Source organism: Lacerta agilis, chromosome Z, assembly GCF_009819535.1.
Source record: "Lacerta agilis isolate rLacAgi1 chromosome Z, rLacAgi1.pri, whole genome shotgun sequence".
Lineage (NCBI taxonomy): Eukaryota > Metazoa > Chordata > Lepidosauria > Squamata > Lacertidae > Lacerta > Lacerta agilis.
The window spans coordinates 7,430,779-7,445,542 of NC_046331.1; the positions used below are offsets into that span (position 1 = coordinate 7,430,779).

General features: G+C 46.4%; 1 protein-coding gene across 1 annotated transcript in view; it reads right to left on the reverse strand.

Annotated features, from left to right (window-relative positions):
- NIBAN2 (niban apoptosis regulator 2) overlaps nt 1-1,566 on the reverse strand; it is a 94,807-nt gene extending 93,241 nt beyond the window's left edge. The window contains exon 1 of the mRNA XM_033137502.1: nt 1,277-1,566. Within this exon, the coding sequence (XP_032993393.1) occupies nt 1,277-1,331 (55 nt within the window). The 5' untranslated portion in view covers nt 1,332-1,566. The remainder of the gene's footprint in view (nt 1-1,276) is intronic.
- Nucleotides 1,567-14,764: the final 13,198 nt, after the last annotated feature.

A 14,764-nucleotide genomic window follows, 5' to 3' on the forward strand; every position in this document is an offset into this window, starting at 1 on the left:
GCGGGGAAGGGAGACGGAGAGATTGAAGCAAAGGACTTGCAACGTGGAGAAGGGGGAAAAAGTAATGGGGTGTGTGTGTTGGGGGGGGGCGGAATCAGACTCCGATAGTACGAAGGCTGAAAAAAAATTCAGCCAGGAGTTTCCCCACTTCTTACGTCCCTCAGATTTCTAACACACACACACACACACACACTCCAAAAACATCTCTCATAATGTCACCTTATATCGAACCAGAGTAGTGTGCAATATTCAGTACACTAATGCAATCATTTGCATAGGTAGGTAGCCCCTCCCCCCGCAAAAAGCCATTAAAATAATACCAAGATCAACTCGTCCCCCACAACCCCTCCCTCGCCGAAAACTTTCTTTTCAGCTAGACGGTTAACACCTCTCCCTAAAACAATCTCAAGTGAAATTCACATTATATCATACTTTGCAGTAGCCAGAATGGTGTGAAATACTCAACCTAGCTTACTATTATTTCCATGGGGAGGCAGTCTCCCCTGCACACAAAAAACAAAATCAGCCCCCACCACGCCTAAAAATGCATGGGGAGGGGGGGGACTCGAAGTTGTATCCAACCAAGTTCTCCTCGGAATAGACCCAGTGAAATAAATGAACCTAAGTCAGCCATGCCCACCAATTTCAAGGGGTCTACTCCGAGTAAGGGGAGCATCAGTGACAACCCTCAAACTGTGTTGCGTCCAAAGTTAGTGGCGGTCAGAACAGACCCGCTGAAATAAAGACACGACTAATTCAGGCACATTCACTTCAACGGGGTCTACTCTGAGCAGGGGTGCCTGCCAACTTGAATAAAATAGGGGGGGCAGGTAAGCCCAACCCCGCATAATCGATCACATGACGCGGTGCACACACACAATTTGAATAGCAATGCCCATCAACTTTAGGAGGGGGGGGGCTCATATATTTTATTGGGGAAGTCAAAGACCCCTCGGCTCCTAGGAGTTGACTCCTATGACTCTCGAGGAGAACTCAGCTGGAGCTGATCCTTCGTTTTGGGGTTTTGATTCCCCCTCCCCATCGCCAAGCTACACGGCGGTCGTATCCAACGCTAGCCTTACTCTGAGTGAATCCAGTGAAAAAGGAGAGGCACGGTTTCCTTAGTCGTGCCAATATGTCTACTCCGAGGAGGGCTAGCATTTGGATGCGACAACAAAGTAATAATAATAAGGAGCAATTCAGACTTCCAGGGGTTGTTGTTTTGCAGCCGACAACATGCTCGGCCGGCCAGCGCCGAGAACCAAAGACGCCTCACCTGTGATGAACTGCCGCCTGCTGTCGTCCAGGTGTGCCGAGATCACGTCCCCCATGGCGGAGAAGGAGAGCTCGAGACGCAAGGAGAGGACGAAGAGGATAAGGAAGAAGCAGCCGCTGGAGAAAAGCCAAGCCCCGGCTAAAGGCTAAGAGGAGAGGAAAACGAAGACGTGCCCCGCCAGGAAACCCACTCCATGAGCAAGCGAGGAATAGGCGGACGCGGTTTGGTCCCAGCTGGCCTTGCCTCGCGCACAACTCGCCTACAACTCCCAGGCTCTCCCTTCCCCGGGACACGCCTTTTGCCTTCAACGCCGCCCCCTTTCTTCTCCGCCTCCTGCTTATTATTTCTTGCGCTCCCTTGCAGACAGGCAGGCGACGAGAGAAGAAAGAATTGTACGTGCGTGCGTGTAAGAGGTGTGGTTGTCTTGATTTCTCTCTCTCTCTCTCTCTCTCTCTCTCTCTCTTTTTACTTAAAATAAATAAAATTTAAAAACTGTTTCCGGTGTTCCACTCCCATTATTATTATTATTATTATTATTTAACTTTTGTTTTTAAAAAAACTTGCTGCACTGTGCCACTATTTAATTGTGCCACTATTTAGCATTCGCTATTCGTAAAACACAATGTGGCCTTTGGACGAACGGCACTATGCACATTTATTAAACTAAATAGTATTCTTATTTAAGTTTTATTTTAAACCGATTTCCGCTGTGCCACTATTAATACAGTAAGAACTGCAACTTACATGGGGTTACATTCTGGGGATCGTGCGCAAAGCCAAAATTGCATACAGTCAAAGCACATGGGGCACAATGGCGAGTGGGATTGCGAAAGACTTTTTTCCCCTAGACATCAGCCCCCATTCTGCCCCCCCCATTTAAAAAAAAATTTTTTTGCCAAGCACACAAAGCTGAGTGTGCACAAGATAAATGTGTGTAGGCTGCAGGCTTGCTGTATTAGCAATTAAATTTGATTTTAAAACTACCTGCACTCTGCCACTATTTGGTATTATTAATATTTAATTTTTATTTATATAATTAGTTCATCTTACTGCATGATCCTTTTGGAGGTTGCTTAAGACTGGAGAGCCGTTGCCAGTCAGTGTTGGCAGTATTGAGCTGGATAGGCCAAAGCACTGGCGTAGGAAGGGCGGGGCGTAGGGGGCGGTGTGCCCCGGGCAGCGCGATCCCGGTAGGGTTCCATCTCGGCTCCCCCCCCCCCCCGCGCTGCACGTCCTGCCCCCAGAACGTGCGCCATGCCACACCCCTGCCTGCTTCCCGCCCCCGGTGCATGAAGCTCCGTCACTGGGCCAAAGTTATGGCCAGTAAGGCAAACTTCCTATGTTCCCTGTAAGGAAAGGTTATCATGTTTGGGGGGTTTTTAGTTTAGAGAAAAAGGAGAGTAAGATGGAACATGATGTGGTTGTATAATAAAATTATGCACAGTGCAGAGAAAGTTGATAGGGAGAAGTTTTTCTGCTGTGTAACACTAGAACTTGTGGACATCCAGTGAAACTGAACATTGGAAGATTGAGGACAGACGAAAGAAGGCATTTCTTTACAGTGGTTAATTAACCTTGGAACTCACTCCCACAAGAGGCAGCCATGGCCATCAACTTGGACAGCTTTAAAAGAGCATGTTCACTCAGAAGAAAGTCTCTTTCAGTGTATCTGAAGAAGTGTGCATGCACACGAAAGCTCATACCAAGAACAAACTTAGTTGGTCTCTAAGGTGCTACTGGAAGGATTTTTTTTAAAAAAAATTTAGTTTTCATTTTGTTTTGACTATGGCAGACCAACACGGCTACCTACCACTAACTGGATCTTTGAGGCTAGTGGCATTTACTTCCAGGTAAGCTTGCCTACCTGATCCTAGGCATCTGTACTTGCAAGTATGTCCTCCTGAGATTGATAGGACTCCCTCCCAAGTAAGCACGCATAGGATCGTTGCTTAACAGAAGCACATCCCACTTAGTTGAATGGCCACTTCATGAGAAGAGAAGACTCCCTGGAAAAGACCCTGATGTTGGGAAAGATGGAGGGCACAAGGAGAAGGGGACGACAGAAGATGAGATGGTTGGACAGTGTTCTCGAAGCGACTGGCATGAGTTTGGCCAAACTGCAGGAGGCAGTGCAGGATAGGGGTGCCTGGCGTGCTCTGGTCCATGGGGTCACGAAGAGTCGGACACGACTGAACGACTGAACAACAAACTCTGGAAAGCATGCCTGGAATTGCAGCCTCAAGGCTGTGGCCAATGTTAGCCCTACTCAGAGTAGACCCAGTGAAATTTCAGTAGAACTTGGCTGGATACCACACGTGGTTTTTTCTACAGCAAGCATCCGGATATGTAACCCAGCAAAAGATTGGGTGGGTTGCGATCCTGCATACATTTCCTTTGAAGCGAGTCCCATTGGATTCCATGGGACATAACATCTAAACAGCCACTTGCAGGATAGGCCTTTTGGGGTAAAATCCTATTCTCATTTGCCTAGGAGGAAGTGAGCACAAGAGGGCCTTGCTTCCCAGTAAACATACAGAGGGTGAGGCTGCCACAGAATTCAGATTAGTCTTGTTTGACAATGTGCTGGCTTATAACACAATACATCTGTCTGTCTTTAAGATGCCACAGTCTCTGTGTTGGGTTTACAGCAATCTGGAAACGTCAATAAAAAAATTCAAAAGGAGCTATATCAACACCGGTGGCATGTGATTTGCAATGTGACAGTTTGGGTTTCTTTCCTTCTCATTATTGCAGACTTCGGTTTAATTCCCTAGATTTCCACATTAGTTTGTGATTTTAAAAAGTTTAAAAGTTCTGCAATTTCATCAATATTTTAAGATGAATTTTTTTTCTAATACACACATTTTTGTGCACAATTCTGCCTAATATTTTTTGCAAAGCAATTCCCCCTTATATGATACATTTTTGTTTGTCCTTTTCCCAATACAGTACATGCACTTCTATGTAGGCTTCACACAAATATGTGGGGGGGGGGGAGTTGTACAAATGACTTGACTGGAGAACAGCATTACAAAAATTCAGAGAAGTTCAACCGCTGAAGCATATTCGTCAATTGATCTGCATATTGTATTGGAAAGCGTGAACTGTGGAATGATGCCTTTCATTGTACACTGAATCAGATGCAGAAGTGGATCTGCTATGAAACTAAGGAAGCTTAAGCCTCAGGGCCCCTAATCCCAGAGGGGCCCCAGAACCACATTGCTTAAACGTTTTGGGTCTAGTAGACCCAATTTGAGTTGCGGGGTATAAATAAATAAATAAATAATAATAATAATAATAATAATAATAATAATTATTATTATTATTAAAGCTTCAGGGCTCCCAAAATGTAGGTCTTCCACTGTTCAGAGTTATCCCCCATTCCAAATGCCAATACGTTGCTTGGTGATATGTAGACTGTGCTCCTAGGAAGGAATCGAAGTGCACCTTGTACATCATCTCGGCAACACAACACTAAGTAGGGCACAGAATGGTTACCCTTTGTAATTTGATGGTATTTCAAGTAACACCAGACTCGTTGCTTCCCCTCCCCACCCCCCACTGTAAGTAATTTCACCCAGGAAGCCCTCTGTAATTATCCCTACTTTGGGATTCTAGGAGGGTGGGGATGGCATTGAGAAATGATGGATAGCCTCTAGCCTACTGGGTGTTCACAGCCATGGCAAATGTCATCTTGATTAAAAGATTGTGCTTCTGCGAATTGATCCTATGCACATTCATCAGACGTGAATCCCATCAGTCAAAGTGTCTTCACAAACAATCAGAAGAAGAAGAAGAAGAGCTCTGCAGAATCTGGCCAATGGCCCATCTACTCAAACCTGCTGTTCTCATGGAGAACAGTTGCCTCCAGTTTCTGGGTCTATTAAGGCTTTGATGGGGAATTCAATAAACTGAGGAACACGGGAGGTTGGAGCTAAATGAACTTTGGTGAATTGGGCGCAAAAGCAGGGACCTCAGAGTCTTGAACCTTCCCCTTGACCAACAAAGGCAGAGTTATGTAAATATGATAACATAATATATACACATTGACTTGATTTCTCTAATGTATACAGGTCACAGAAACTGGGATAATATAAACCTTGTTGACAGCAACAGGATATGACCCTTTCCTCCTCCTGTCTTCAGCAGGGTTTCCAGGGTGATTAGGAACAGAGGAAGCTGCCGTATACTGAGTCAGACCCATTGTTCTAGCTAGCGCAGTATTGCTTGCACTGACTGGCAGCAGCTGTCCAGAGTTTCAGGCAGGATTTCAGCCCCACCTGAAGATGCTGGGGATCGAACCTTGGATCTTCTGCATGTCAGGCATTTGCTTTACCACTGAGCAATGGGCAGGGGTGGCCCATTCCATTTCAGTGCCTGAGGTGGAATGGGAAGACGCTGCCCAACTGCTGCCATAGCCTCACTTACTGGGGTTGTGTGGTGGTTTCTGGCTTCTAGCAAGATCTCACAGGGCTCTTGTAAGATCTCAGCAGAAGCTGCTACCATTGCTACTTTTCTCCGTGCTTCTCAGGCAGTGGCGGGGTGCCTACAGCATTGCCAGAGAAGTGAAAAGAAGTAGCTGCAACTTCCGGCAATATCTTGCTGGAAGCTGGAAACTGCTTCAAATTGCCTCGTTAAAAGGCTGCTCCTCGCTACAGTACTTCTGTACCAACAATGTTTTCATAGAATCTTAGAATAATATAAATGTGGAGTTGGAAGGGACCTTAAGGGTCATCTAGAACAACCACCTGCAACACGGGAATCACAGCTAAAGAATCATTGACAGGTGGCCACCCAACATTTGCTTAAAAACCTTCAATGACTGAGAGTCCACCACCTTCCAGCGGTGTCTGTTTTGCCCGATATCTCTGTTTGCTTAAGTGAGCCTTGACAGCTGGTGGCTGTTAGCTTTGGACACACTCCAAATGCTTGAGTATAGGTGGCTGGAATGTAGTCAGCAATGGGGACAATTAATCAATTTGTGAGCACTTAGGAAAAATTGTTGTGATTACTAAGACCCAGCATAGGTTTCTCAAAAACAAGTAACGCCAGAGAAATCTCTATTTTTTTCTTTTTCTTTTAGAATTACAAGCTTAGTGGATCAGGGAAATGCTATGGATGTAGTATATCTTGATTTCAACAAGACTTTTGACAACGCCCCCGTGATATTCTTGCAGAAAAGCTGATAAAATTTTGGCTGGTAAAACTTAGGTGGATTTATAGCTGGTTCACTGACCCAAAGGGTGCTCACTAATGATTCTTTGTCATTCTGGGAAAATGTTACAAATGGGGTGCTATAGGGTTCTGTCTTGGGTCTGTATTAACCAAATTGAGTTAAAATGTTATTCTTGAAGGACTGTTTAGAATTGATATTGTTCAAATTGCAGCACTTGCTGCCTCGTTTTTTTATTGTTTTATGTCGAGTTGCTCCAAATTGTATTTTCTGTTTGCTTTGTCTGTTTTGTTTTGATATGGGCCAATGGCCGTAATAAAATTTACTACTACTACTACTTGGGTCTGGAGTTGTTCAACATCTTTATAAATGACTTGCATGAAGGTATTGAGAGGATGCTCAACAAATTTGCAGATGACACCAAACTGGGAGGGGTAGCTAATACTGCAGAAGACAGAATCAGGATCAATATGACTTTTAACAGACTGGAGAACTGGGCCAAAAATTACAAAATGAATTTAAATAGGGATAAGTGTCAGGAGGAGACTCTTGAGAGTCCCATGGACTGCAAAAAGATCAAACTTATCCATCCTTAAAGAAATCAGCCCTGAGTGCTCACTGGAAGGACAGATCCTGAAGTTGAGGCTCCAGTACTTTGGCCACCTCATGAGAAGAGAAGACTCCCTAGAAAAGACCCTGATGTTGGGAAAGATGGAGGGCACAAGGAGAAGGGGGCGACAGAGGATGAGATGGTTGGACAGTGTTCTCGAAGCTACTAACATGAGTTTGGCCAAACTGCGTGAGGCAGTGGAGGATAGGGGTGCCTGGCGTGCTCTGGTCCATGGGGTCACGAAGAGTCGGACACAACTGAACAACAACAAAGTGTCAGGTTCTGAAATAAGACTGGGGATGCCTGGATTGCCTGTAGTACATGTGAAAGGGATCTACAAGACTTAGGCTCAGCATGAGTCAACAGTGTGATGCAGCAGCCCAAACAGCTAATGCTATTCTAGGCTGCATCAACACAAGTATAGTGTTCAGATCAAGGGAAGTAATAGTCCCGCTCTATTCCCCCTTGGTCAGACCACATCTGGAGTACTATGCCCAGTTCTGTGCATCTCAATTTAAGAAAGATATCGAGAGGCTGGAATGCATGCCGAGGAGGGCAACCAAGATGATCAAGGGTATGCTTAGTCTGGAAAAGAGCAGACTGAGAGAAGATATGATAGCCATCTTTCAATATCTAAAGGGCTGTCACATGGGAGACGGAGTAAACTTGTTTTTCTCCTGCTCTGGAGAATGGCTTCAAGTTGCAGGAAAGGAGATTGTGGCTAAACATCAGGAAGAACTTTCTGACAGTAAGTGATGTTCAATATTGGAACGGTCTCCCTCAGGAAGTTGTGGACTCTCCTTCTTTCGAGGTTTTTAAGCCGAGTTTGGGTGGCCATCGACCATGGATGTTTTAGCTGAGATTCCTGCACTGCAGGCGGGTGGACAAGGGTCTCTTGAATCTCTGCATCTCTACGGTTCTATCATATATATTTCCTTGCGACTTAAGTACAGGGTCACTGGCAGGGGAGGTAGGCGCTATGTTGCTTTAACGACTAGTGTTGTTGTCTGACTGGATACTTTCCTGACCCCTCCCTTCCCACTCAACTTGTAAGTTTATAAATAAAAATGTGTTCCTAAAGCACCATAAAGGCTTCGTTTCTCACAAGGAAAAGGACTGTGTCACAGTGCCCCAAGAATTCCCTTCCCCATTTGTAGAAGCCAGGAGGTTGGAACAATATGCCATCAAATCCCGTCTTTTGGAGTCAGCATTTATTTACAGATCCTCATTTGTCTGAGGTGGGCGGGAAATGTTCTTGCATTTGAGAAGTAAAGGCCATCTTACAAATGGCAAAATCTCCCCAGTGGAACAATTCTATATCCCCCCCCCAAAAAAAGCACCTCCCCATTACTTCCTGGCACCCAGGCTGTGTAGAACTCCTACAGATGCAATTTTCTTGTCGCTGAGTGTGTCAGGAGCAAGCTTTGCTCCAAGTTAATGGGCAAGGGGAAGGGCTGTAGCTCAGTGGTGTAGCATCTGCTTAGCATGCAGAGAGTCTGTAGGACGGGGGTGAGCAACCTTTTCCAGCTGTGGTCCAGTCCACCGTCCCTCAGAAATTGTAGTGGGCCGGACTATATTTAGGGGGAAAAGAAGATGAATTCCTATGCCCAAATAACCCAGAGATGCATTTTAAATAAAAGCACATATTCTACACATGTAAAAACACCAGGCAGGCCCCACAAATACAGTGGTACCCCAGATTACGTCCATAATTCGTTCCGGGTTACAGTACGTAACCCGAAAAGGATGTAACCTGAATAATTCGTTCTGAGCATGCGCAAACTGAAAACAACTGAAAAAAATCGCTTCTGCGCATACGCAGACCGCGAAAACGATTCTGCGCATGCGCGAATCGCGCACGCTTCGGGTTGCGCTTCCAGGTTAGCGGAGTTCGTAACCTGAAAAGTACGCAACCCAAAGCGTATGTAACCCGAGGTACGACTGTAACCCAGAGATGCATTTTAAATAAAAGCACACATTCTACTCATGTAAAAACATGCTGGTTCCCGGACCATCCGCAGGCTGGATTGAGAAGGCGATTGGACTGCACCCAGCCTTAGGTTGCCTACCCCTGTTGTAGGAACTTGCCTGTTGTAGAAGGATTAATTTTCACATTCATTGCTACACTCACTTTTGCCACTTTCCCCACCTTCCGTGGTGCTACGGATTGGAATGTTGCTCAGAAGGGAGTGTGGCCCTCTGGGTGAAAAAGGCCCCTGCTTCTCCTAGCACCACCACTGTGTACAGCAGCTGCTTCTTGGAACCAAATCTCTCCCCCCTGCACTTCTGCCTTTGCCGCAGCCACGATTGCAAGAGTTCCCTTGCCCAAGTCGTTCCCATAAACCCAGTTGTGCAGGCTTCCTCCTGCCCTAATCTCCAGGTGTGTCCTGCAGAGACAAGATCCAGAAACAGGGGAAGGTGTGGGAACTTCAACCTAAGCAAAGAAGGGGGGGAGGAATGACTTGGGTGGGGTAGGGTGGGGGGCTGGAGGTGGAGGTGGAGAGTTATTGGCCCATGGCCTGTGTTCTCCCTCCCTCCCTCCCTCCCTCTCTTTGGGTAAACACACCTCTTCCAGCACCTACTTTGCAAAAGGAACATGGCTGAGGCGTCTCCTGTCTGAGCCCTCCTCCTGTTGGCCTAGTGGGTAGGTGCCAAATGAATGCAGAAGTGGAAAAACTGAATCGAGGTGTTTGCTTTACAGGAAAAAGTGAGGGGGGGGGGAGCGCAATGCTCTCGTGCGCTGGCTTCTCTCTTTCCTCCCACCCCAAAGCCGTTTCTTAAAGATTCCCATTTAAATTGGGCACCAGAGCGCAGGCTGAGCAGACCTGTGCAAACAGAGGTACATAGTTTGAGACTTCCTGGCCAGCTTTAAAACTGAAAAATGAGTTGAACAGAAATCCTGAGCAAATCTACCAGGACACTCTCCTCCCTTCTCTGGTAGACACACAGCCCAGTCTGTAAACCTGGGCAAGCACCCGTCCTAAAGATTGGAATTTCTCTCTTTCCCCAAACCATAAAGGTTTACAGAGAACAGTCAGGGAGGTGTATCTGGTGCTAATAATCAGAAGCATTGCTTAGACTCTGGACCCTGCCAGATGTCCTTTTTATTGTGCAATTGTGATTATTTGTGCGTGTGATTTATTGATTTGTTGTTCTACCTCTATTGGTTTATTTTTGTTCTATCTCACCTTTTTCACCAAGGAGCTCAAAGTGGTATACATGGTTCTCCTCCTCCCCATTTAATCCCAACAACCATGTGCGGTAGGAAGTGCTGAGAGGGAGTGGTTTGCCCATGGTTACCCTGTGAACTTCATGGCTGAGTGGGGATTAAAACCCTGGTCTCCGAGGTACTGGTCCTGGTCCAATACTCTGGCCACTATGCCATGCTGGCTTCAGGACAGTTCTAGGCAATCCCACTTTCAACAGCTTGCACCTGCAAGCATTTCAGTGTTGGGGATTCTGCATTGTTTCCAGTCTATGCATGTCCCATCGCTCCATGTTGAAATCCTTCATATTTCATACCACACGTTACATTGGGGGCATTTTGTCCCACTTTTAAGAACATAAGAAGAGCCAGCTGGATTAGGCCAATGCCTCATCTAGTCCAGCATCCTGTTCTTCGCCCAGTGGTCAGTCAAATGTCTATAGGAAGCCTGGGCAGGAACGAAACTGCAGTCTCCCAAAAAGCTGGTATTCAGTGGCACAACACCTCTGACAGTGGAGGGAGAACATGGCCATCACGGCCAGTGATTATAGATAGTCCTGTCCTCCATGGATTTGTCTCATCCTCTTTTTAAAGCGATCTAAATGGTGGCCATCACTACCTTCTGTGGGACAGAGTTCCATAGTTCAACTATATTCTGGGTGAATCGACTCCCTTTAATCTGTCCTGAATTTTCCAACATTCAGCTTTGTTGGATTCATTTCTTGGAAGAGTGGAAGAGCGCCCCACCCAGCGGGCAATAACGTGGCAAGCATCATTGTGGAAGCATCTCAGAGCAACTAATAAAGCAGAATGTTGTGGGGACAGCCCACCACCAACACACTATCACTGCATCGGAAGCATGTAGAAGACACCTGCAGGAAAAAACCACCCATATGCACGGGCTCTTTTTGGATCTTGGGAGACTGTAATACTTACCTCAAATAAGAAGTGATCCTTAAGACCGCCCTCCCCTTTCCCCCCACCTGATATTTCAATCTATGCCAGAGAAGATTCCTGCACCTGCACTCATTCTCTTCCAGGCTCCCAGACCTTCTCTTCTCTCCCAGTTCACTGACCAAGCTGAAGGTGCCACTGCCAAGTGACAGAGGAGAGAGCAGGGAAGGAGAAAGGTATCCTGCCCCTCCTCTCCAAGCTGAGGCTCTCCAGATGTTCTTGGACTCCCAACTCCCATTAGCCTGAGCTAGGATGGCCTACATCCAGTTGGTAGATCATGAGACTCTTAATCTCAGGGCTGTGAGTTCAGGGGGTTGGACTAGGTGACCCTCATGGTCAGTTCCAACTTCACAATTCTGTGATAACATATGGAGGCCTACAGGCTCCCCATCCCTGTTCTAGATGGGGTGTGTGTGTGTGTGCAGAGAAAGCAGTCTGCCTCCCTTACCCCACCCACCTTTGATGTGGAGTGGGATTGTAGCCAAGGAGCAAAGGAGGAGAGAGACTGCGAAAACCATTCCTGGGTATGATCTTCAAGACTTTGTAAATGCAGTGTTTCCCCCTGCCTGAGCTGCCTAGGTGAGAGAGCAAGATTCTGCAGCCTGCAGTGTGCCTGCAGTACGCACAAGGTATCCTATTTCCTCTGTTTTACCACTGCTTTCCTTGGCAAACACAGCAGGGAAACATTCTCAAGAGATTCTGCCAGCCCTTGGTTGGGAGGGGTCCTCCTCCTGTTGAAACATGCTTCCCAGCCACTTCCGGATTGAAAAAACACGTTATAATCTGTGTAACTGTTACTGTGCTCTTTGTTTGTGTCCTGGGCTAGGAGAAGTGGTGTTGTGAGGCTACAGTTAAGAAGCACCCCTTGGGGAGTCTAGGGAAGGTTTTTGGTGAGAAGGTGTGTAGACTGACTGAAATCTTCCAATCTGTTTTGAGAGGAAAGCAACTCTGCCCAGAAAAAAAATGAACCAGGACTGGGATGCGCTTTGCAAGAGGTGAGCGGCAAGGCTGGGACCATTTTGGGTGGTTTGCAAGGTGCGAACTGCAGGATCAAACCACAGCATCTTGCAAGACTTCCTCTGCAAAGCTTTTCTCTTGGATTTGTGTTGCGTCCTCCCTCCCAGGAAATCACGGTTTCTTTATCCCTTCCCTTTATTGTCACAACAACACTATAAGGTAGGTTAAGCCAAGAGACAATGATGGCACATAAATAGCCAGCATACCACACCAACTCTTCGAAGGGATAAAGGCCTTCAGCATAGCAGTGAAGAGAATGCACCAAATCTACTCTCCCATCAGCCCAGCAAACATGGCCAATGGTCAGGGATGATGGGAGTTTTAATTCAGCAACATCTGTAGGACCAAAGGTTCCCTACTTCTCTTCCTCTCCTCTCTCATTCTCAGATAGTATCTTCAAGACCAAAGTCATAACCCTCCCGTTCCCCTGGCAATAAATGCCCTCCTTCTTATCTCAAAGGGCTCTCCTATCTGAGGTTTAGGACTGCCATGAGTCATTGCTCCTCTTAGGAAGCTCATCAAAAGTACACTTATCAATTTAACCCTTTTCCTAGCAAAGGGTTTTTTTTAACACAAAAGGAAACAACTGTCCATTTCTACCCATGAAAAATTAAACATTTCCAACTTAGTTTCTTTTCGGAAGCATCGTTATGAGGACCGGGGACGAGGGAGAGAGAAAATGCTATTCCCCCCCCCCCAGCTAGAAATCCGTTTATTAAAAACCCATAAAAACTAGCATATTGGTAGGAAGCAGTACAAATCCAATCCAAATGATTCCTCCTTCCCTGCATCTTCTCCTCTCCAAACATAATTTCCCCACTTCTTAGAAAGGAGCTTCAGTGACTCTGTGATGCTCTCTAGTGGCTACAAATTAAGTTACTGACAAAACGAACAAACTTTTTGGTATCTTGAAACATGAGGTATTTTGCATCTTTCCAGATTCCTCTGGAATTTGTATTAAGCAGGGTGGGCATAGAACCTGAAACAGGAGGGCCATGTGTCCTTGTTTATGGAAGACATTTATTTGAAGGCATTCTCTTGTTTCGAAAATCCAAATCTACCTTAACAAAATTTGTATGCCCCTCAATTGTAATAAAACTGATCACTATATATTGCATTTCTATTTAAATTATAGTCATTATTTCTAAATTGGCATCTATCCACATAAATCAGCGTGTGCTAATTTAGTTCACTCTCTTTGTTTTGCGATGCATCCAGGGGTGTAGGAAGAGGGGTGAGAGGGGTGCAGCCCGCCCCGGGTGTCATCCTTGAGGGGGGTGACAAAATGGCACACCGTGGGGGGCAGCACTTACCGCAGGGCCTGGCCTGCAGTGCGCCCAAGCCACTTGTCTCTCCTGGGAGTGATGCGGTGGCTCGGGGCCCTGCAATGCCCAAAATGGCAGCGTGGGGCTTGCGTCCACTAGGCAGACTCCGTGGGCAGCTTGCTGCAGCGCCCCCCCCCGGGTGGATCGCCACGGAGCCCTGCCCCTGCCACTCCGGGTGCTGGAGCAGCTAGCTATGCCCCTGGTTGCATCCCCTTTGTGATGTGGATCATCATTGATTGATCTCCTGCATTTGCCTATTGATGTTCACAACGCACAGTAGCACATAGTCAGATGTTAACATTTCAGTCCTCTCCAAAATGTGGGGGGAGAAGCACTTGACAAAATGAGGCAGTGGCAGACCAGTTTTTGTAACTGTGTCTTTTCACAGAGAGAGGAAAACATGCCTCAGTTTTTTGCAGTCCTTGAAATAAAAGAAAACCCCAAGCGAAGTTCTGGAATCCTGCACTTTTCAAGTTGTTTTAAACCAAGAAAGGGGAACGTCCAGCTGGCGGGTCTGATGTGGCCCACCAGGCCTCTCCCTAGGCCAGGGAACCTTAGGCATAGAGGACAAATGTGGCCCTCTAGACCTCTCTATCTGGCCCTCAGGCACCTACCTAGGCCATGCCCCTCACCAGCCCGGTTTTGTACCCTCATTTTTTGCCTGTCAGAAATGTGTCCTTGAACTCTGATAATGCCTCTTGCTTGTCTGGATGGGAGATAGAGAGGAGTGTGCGAGTGCATGTGGAAACTAACCTACTGCACTGAATTCAAACACTGTGGGCAAAGGAAAACAGGTCAGCTGACATTACTGCGAATGACAGGTGTGAAGCTGTACCCCACTCCCGTCAGAGTTGGCCTTCAGGCTGTGGGGGATATATGGATCTGGCCAGTGGGTTGGATCAAGTTCCTTACCTCTAATTTAACATGCTAAGTGTTATGCCTCTCAGAATAGAACACCTCAGACTCATGGGAGCAGAGGGACACAGAGTATATAAAACAACAGCAAAGTCACCTTGGACTGACCCCGTGAAAGGGACCACAGGTTATTTGTGCAATTCAGCACTTCAAAATAGAACTAACGCTGATTGCAATTACCTTTAGCTCCACTGAAGCTGCATTAATTTACTGGCTGAATTTTACAAATGTAATTAAGGGTTAATATGTTTCTAAAGGCACAACAGCTTTAATAGGTACAGAGCAGGTT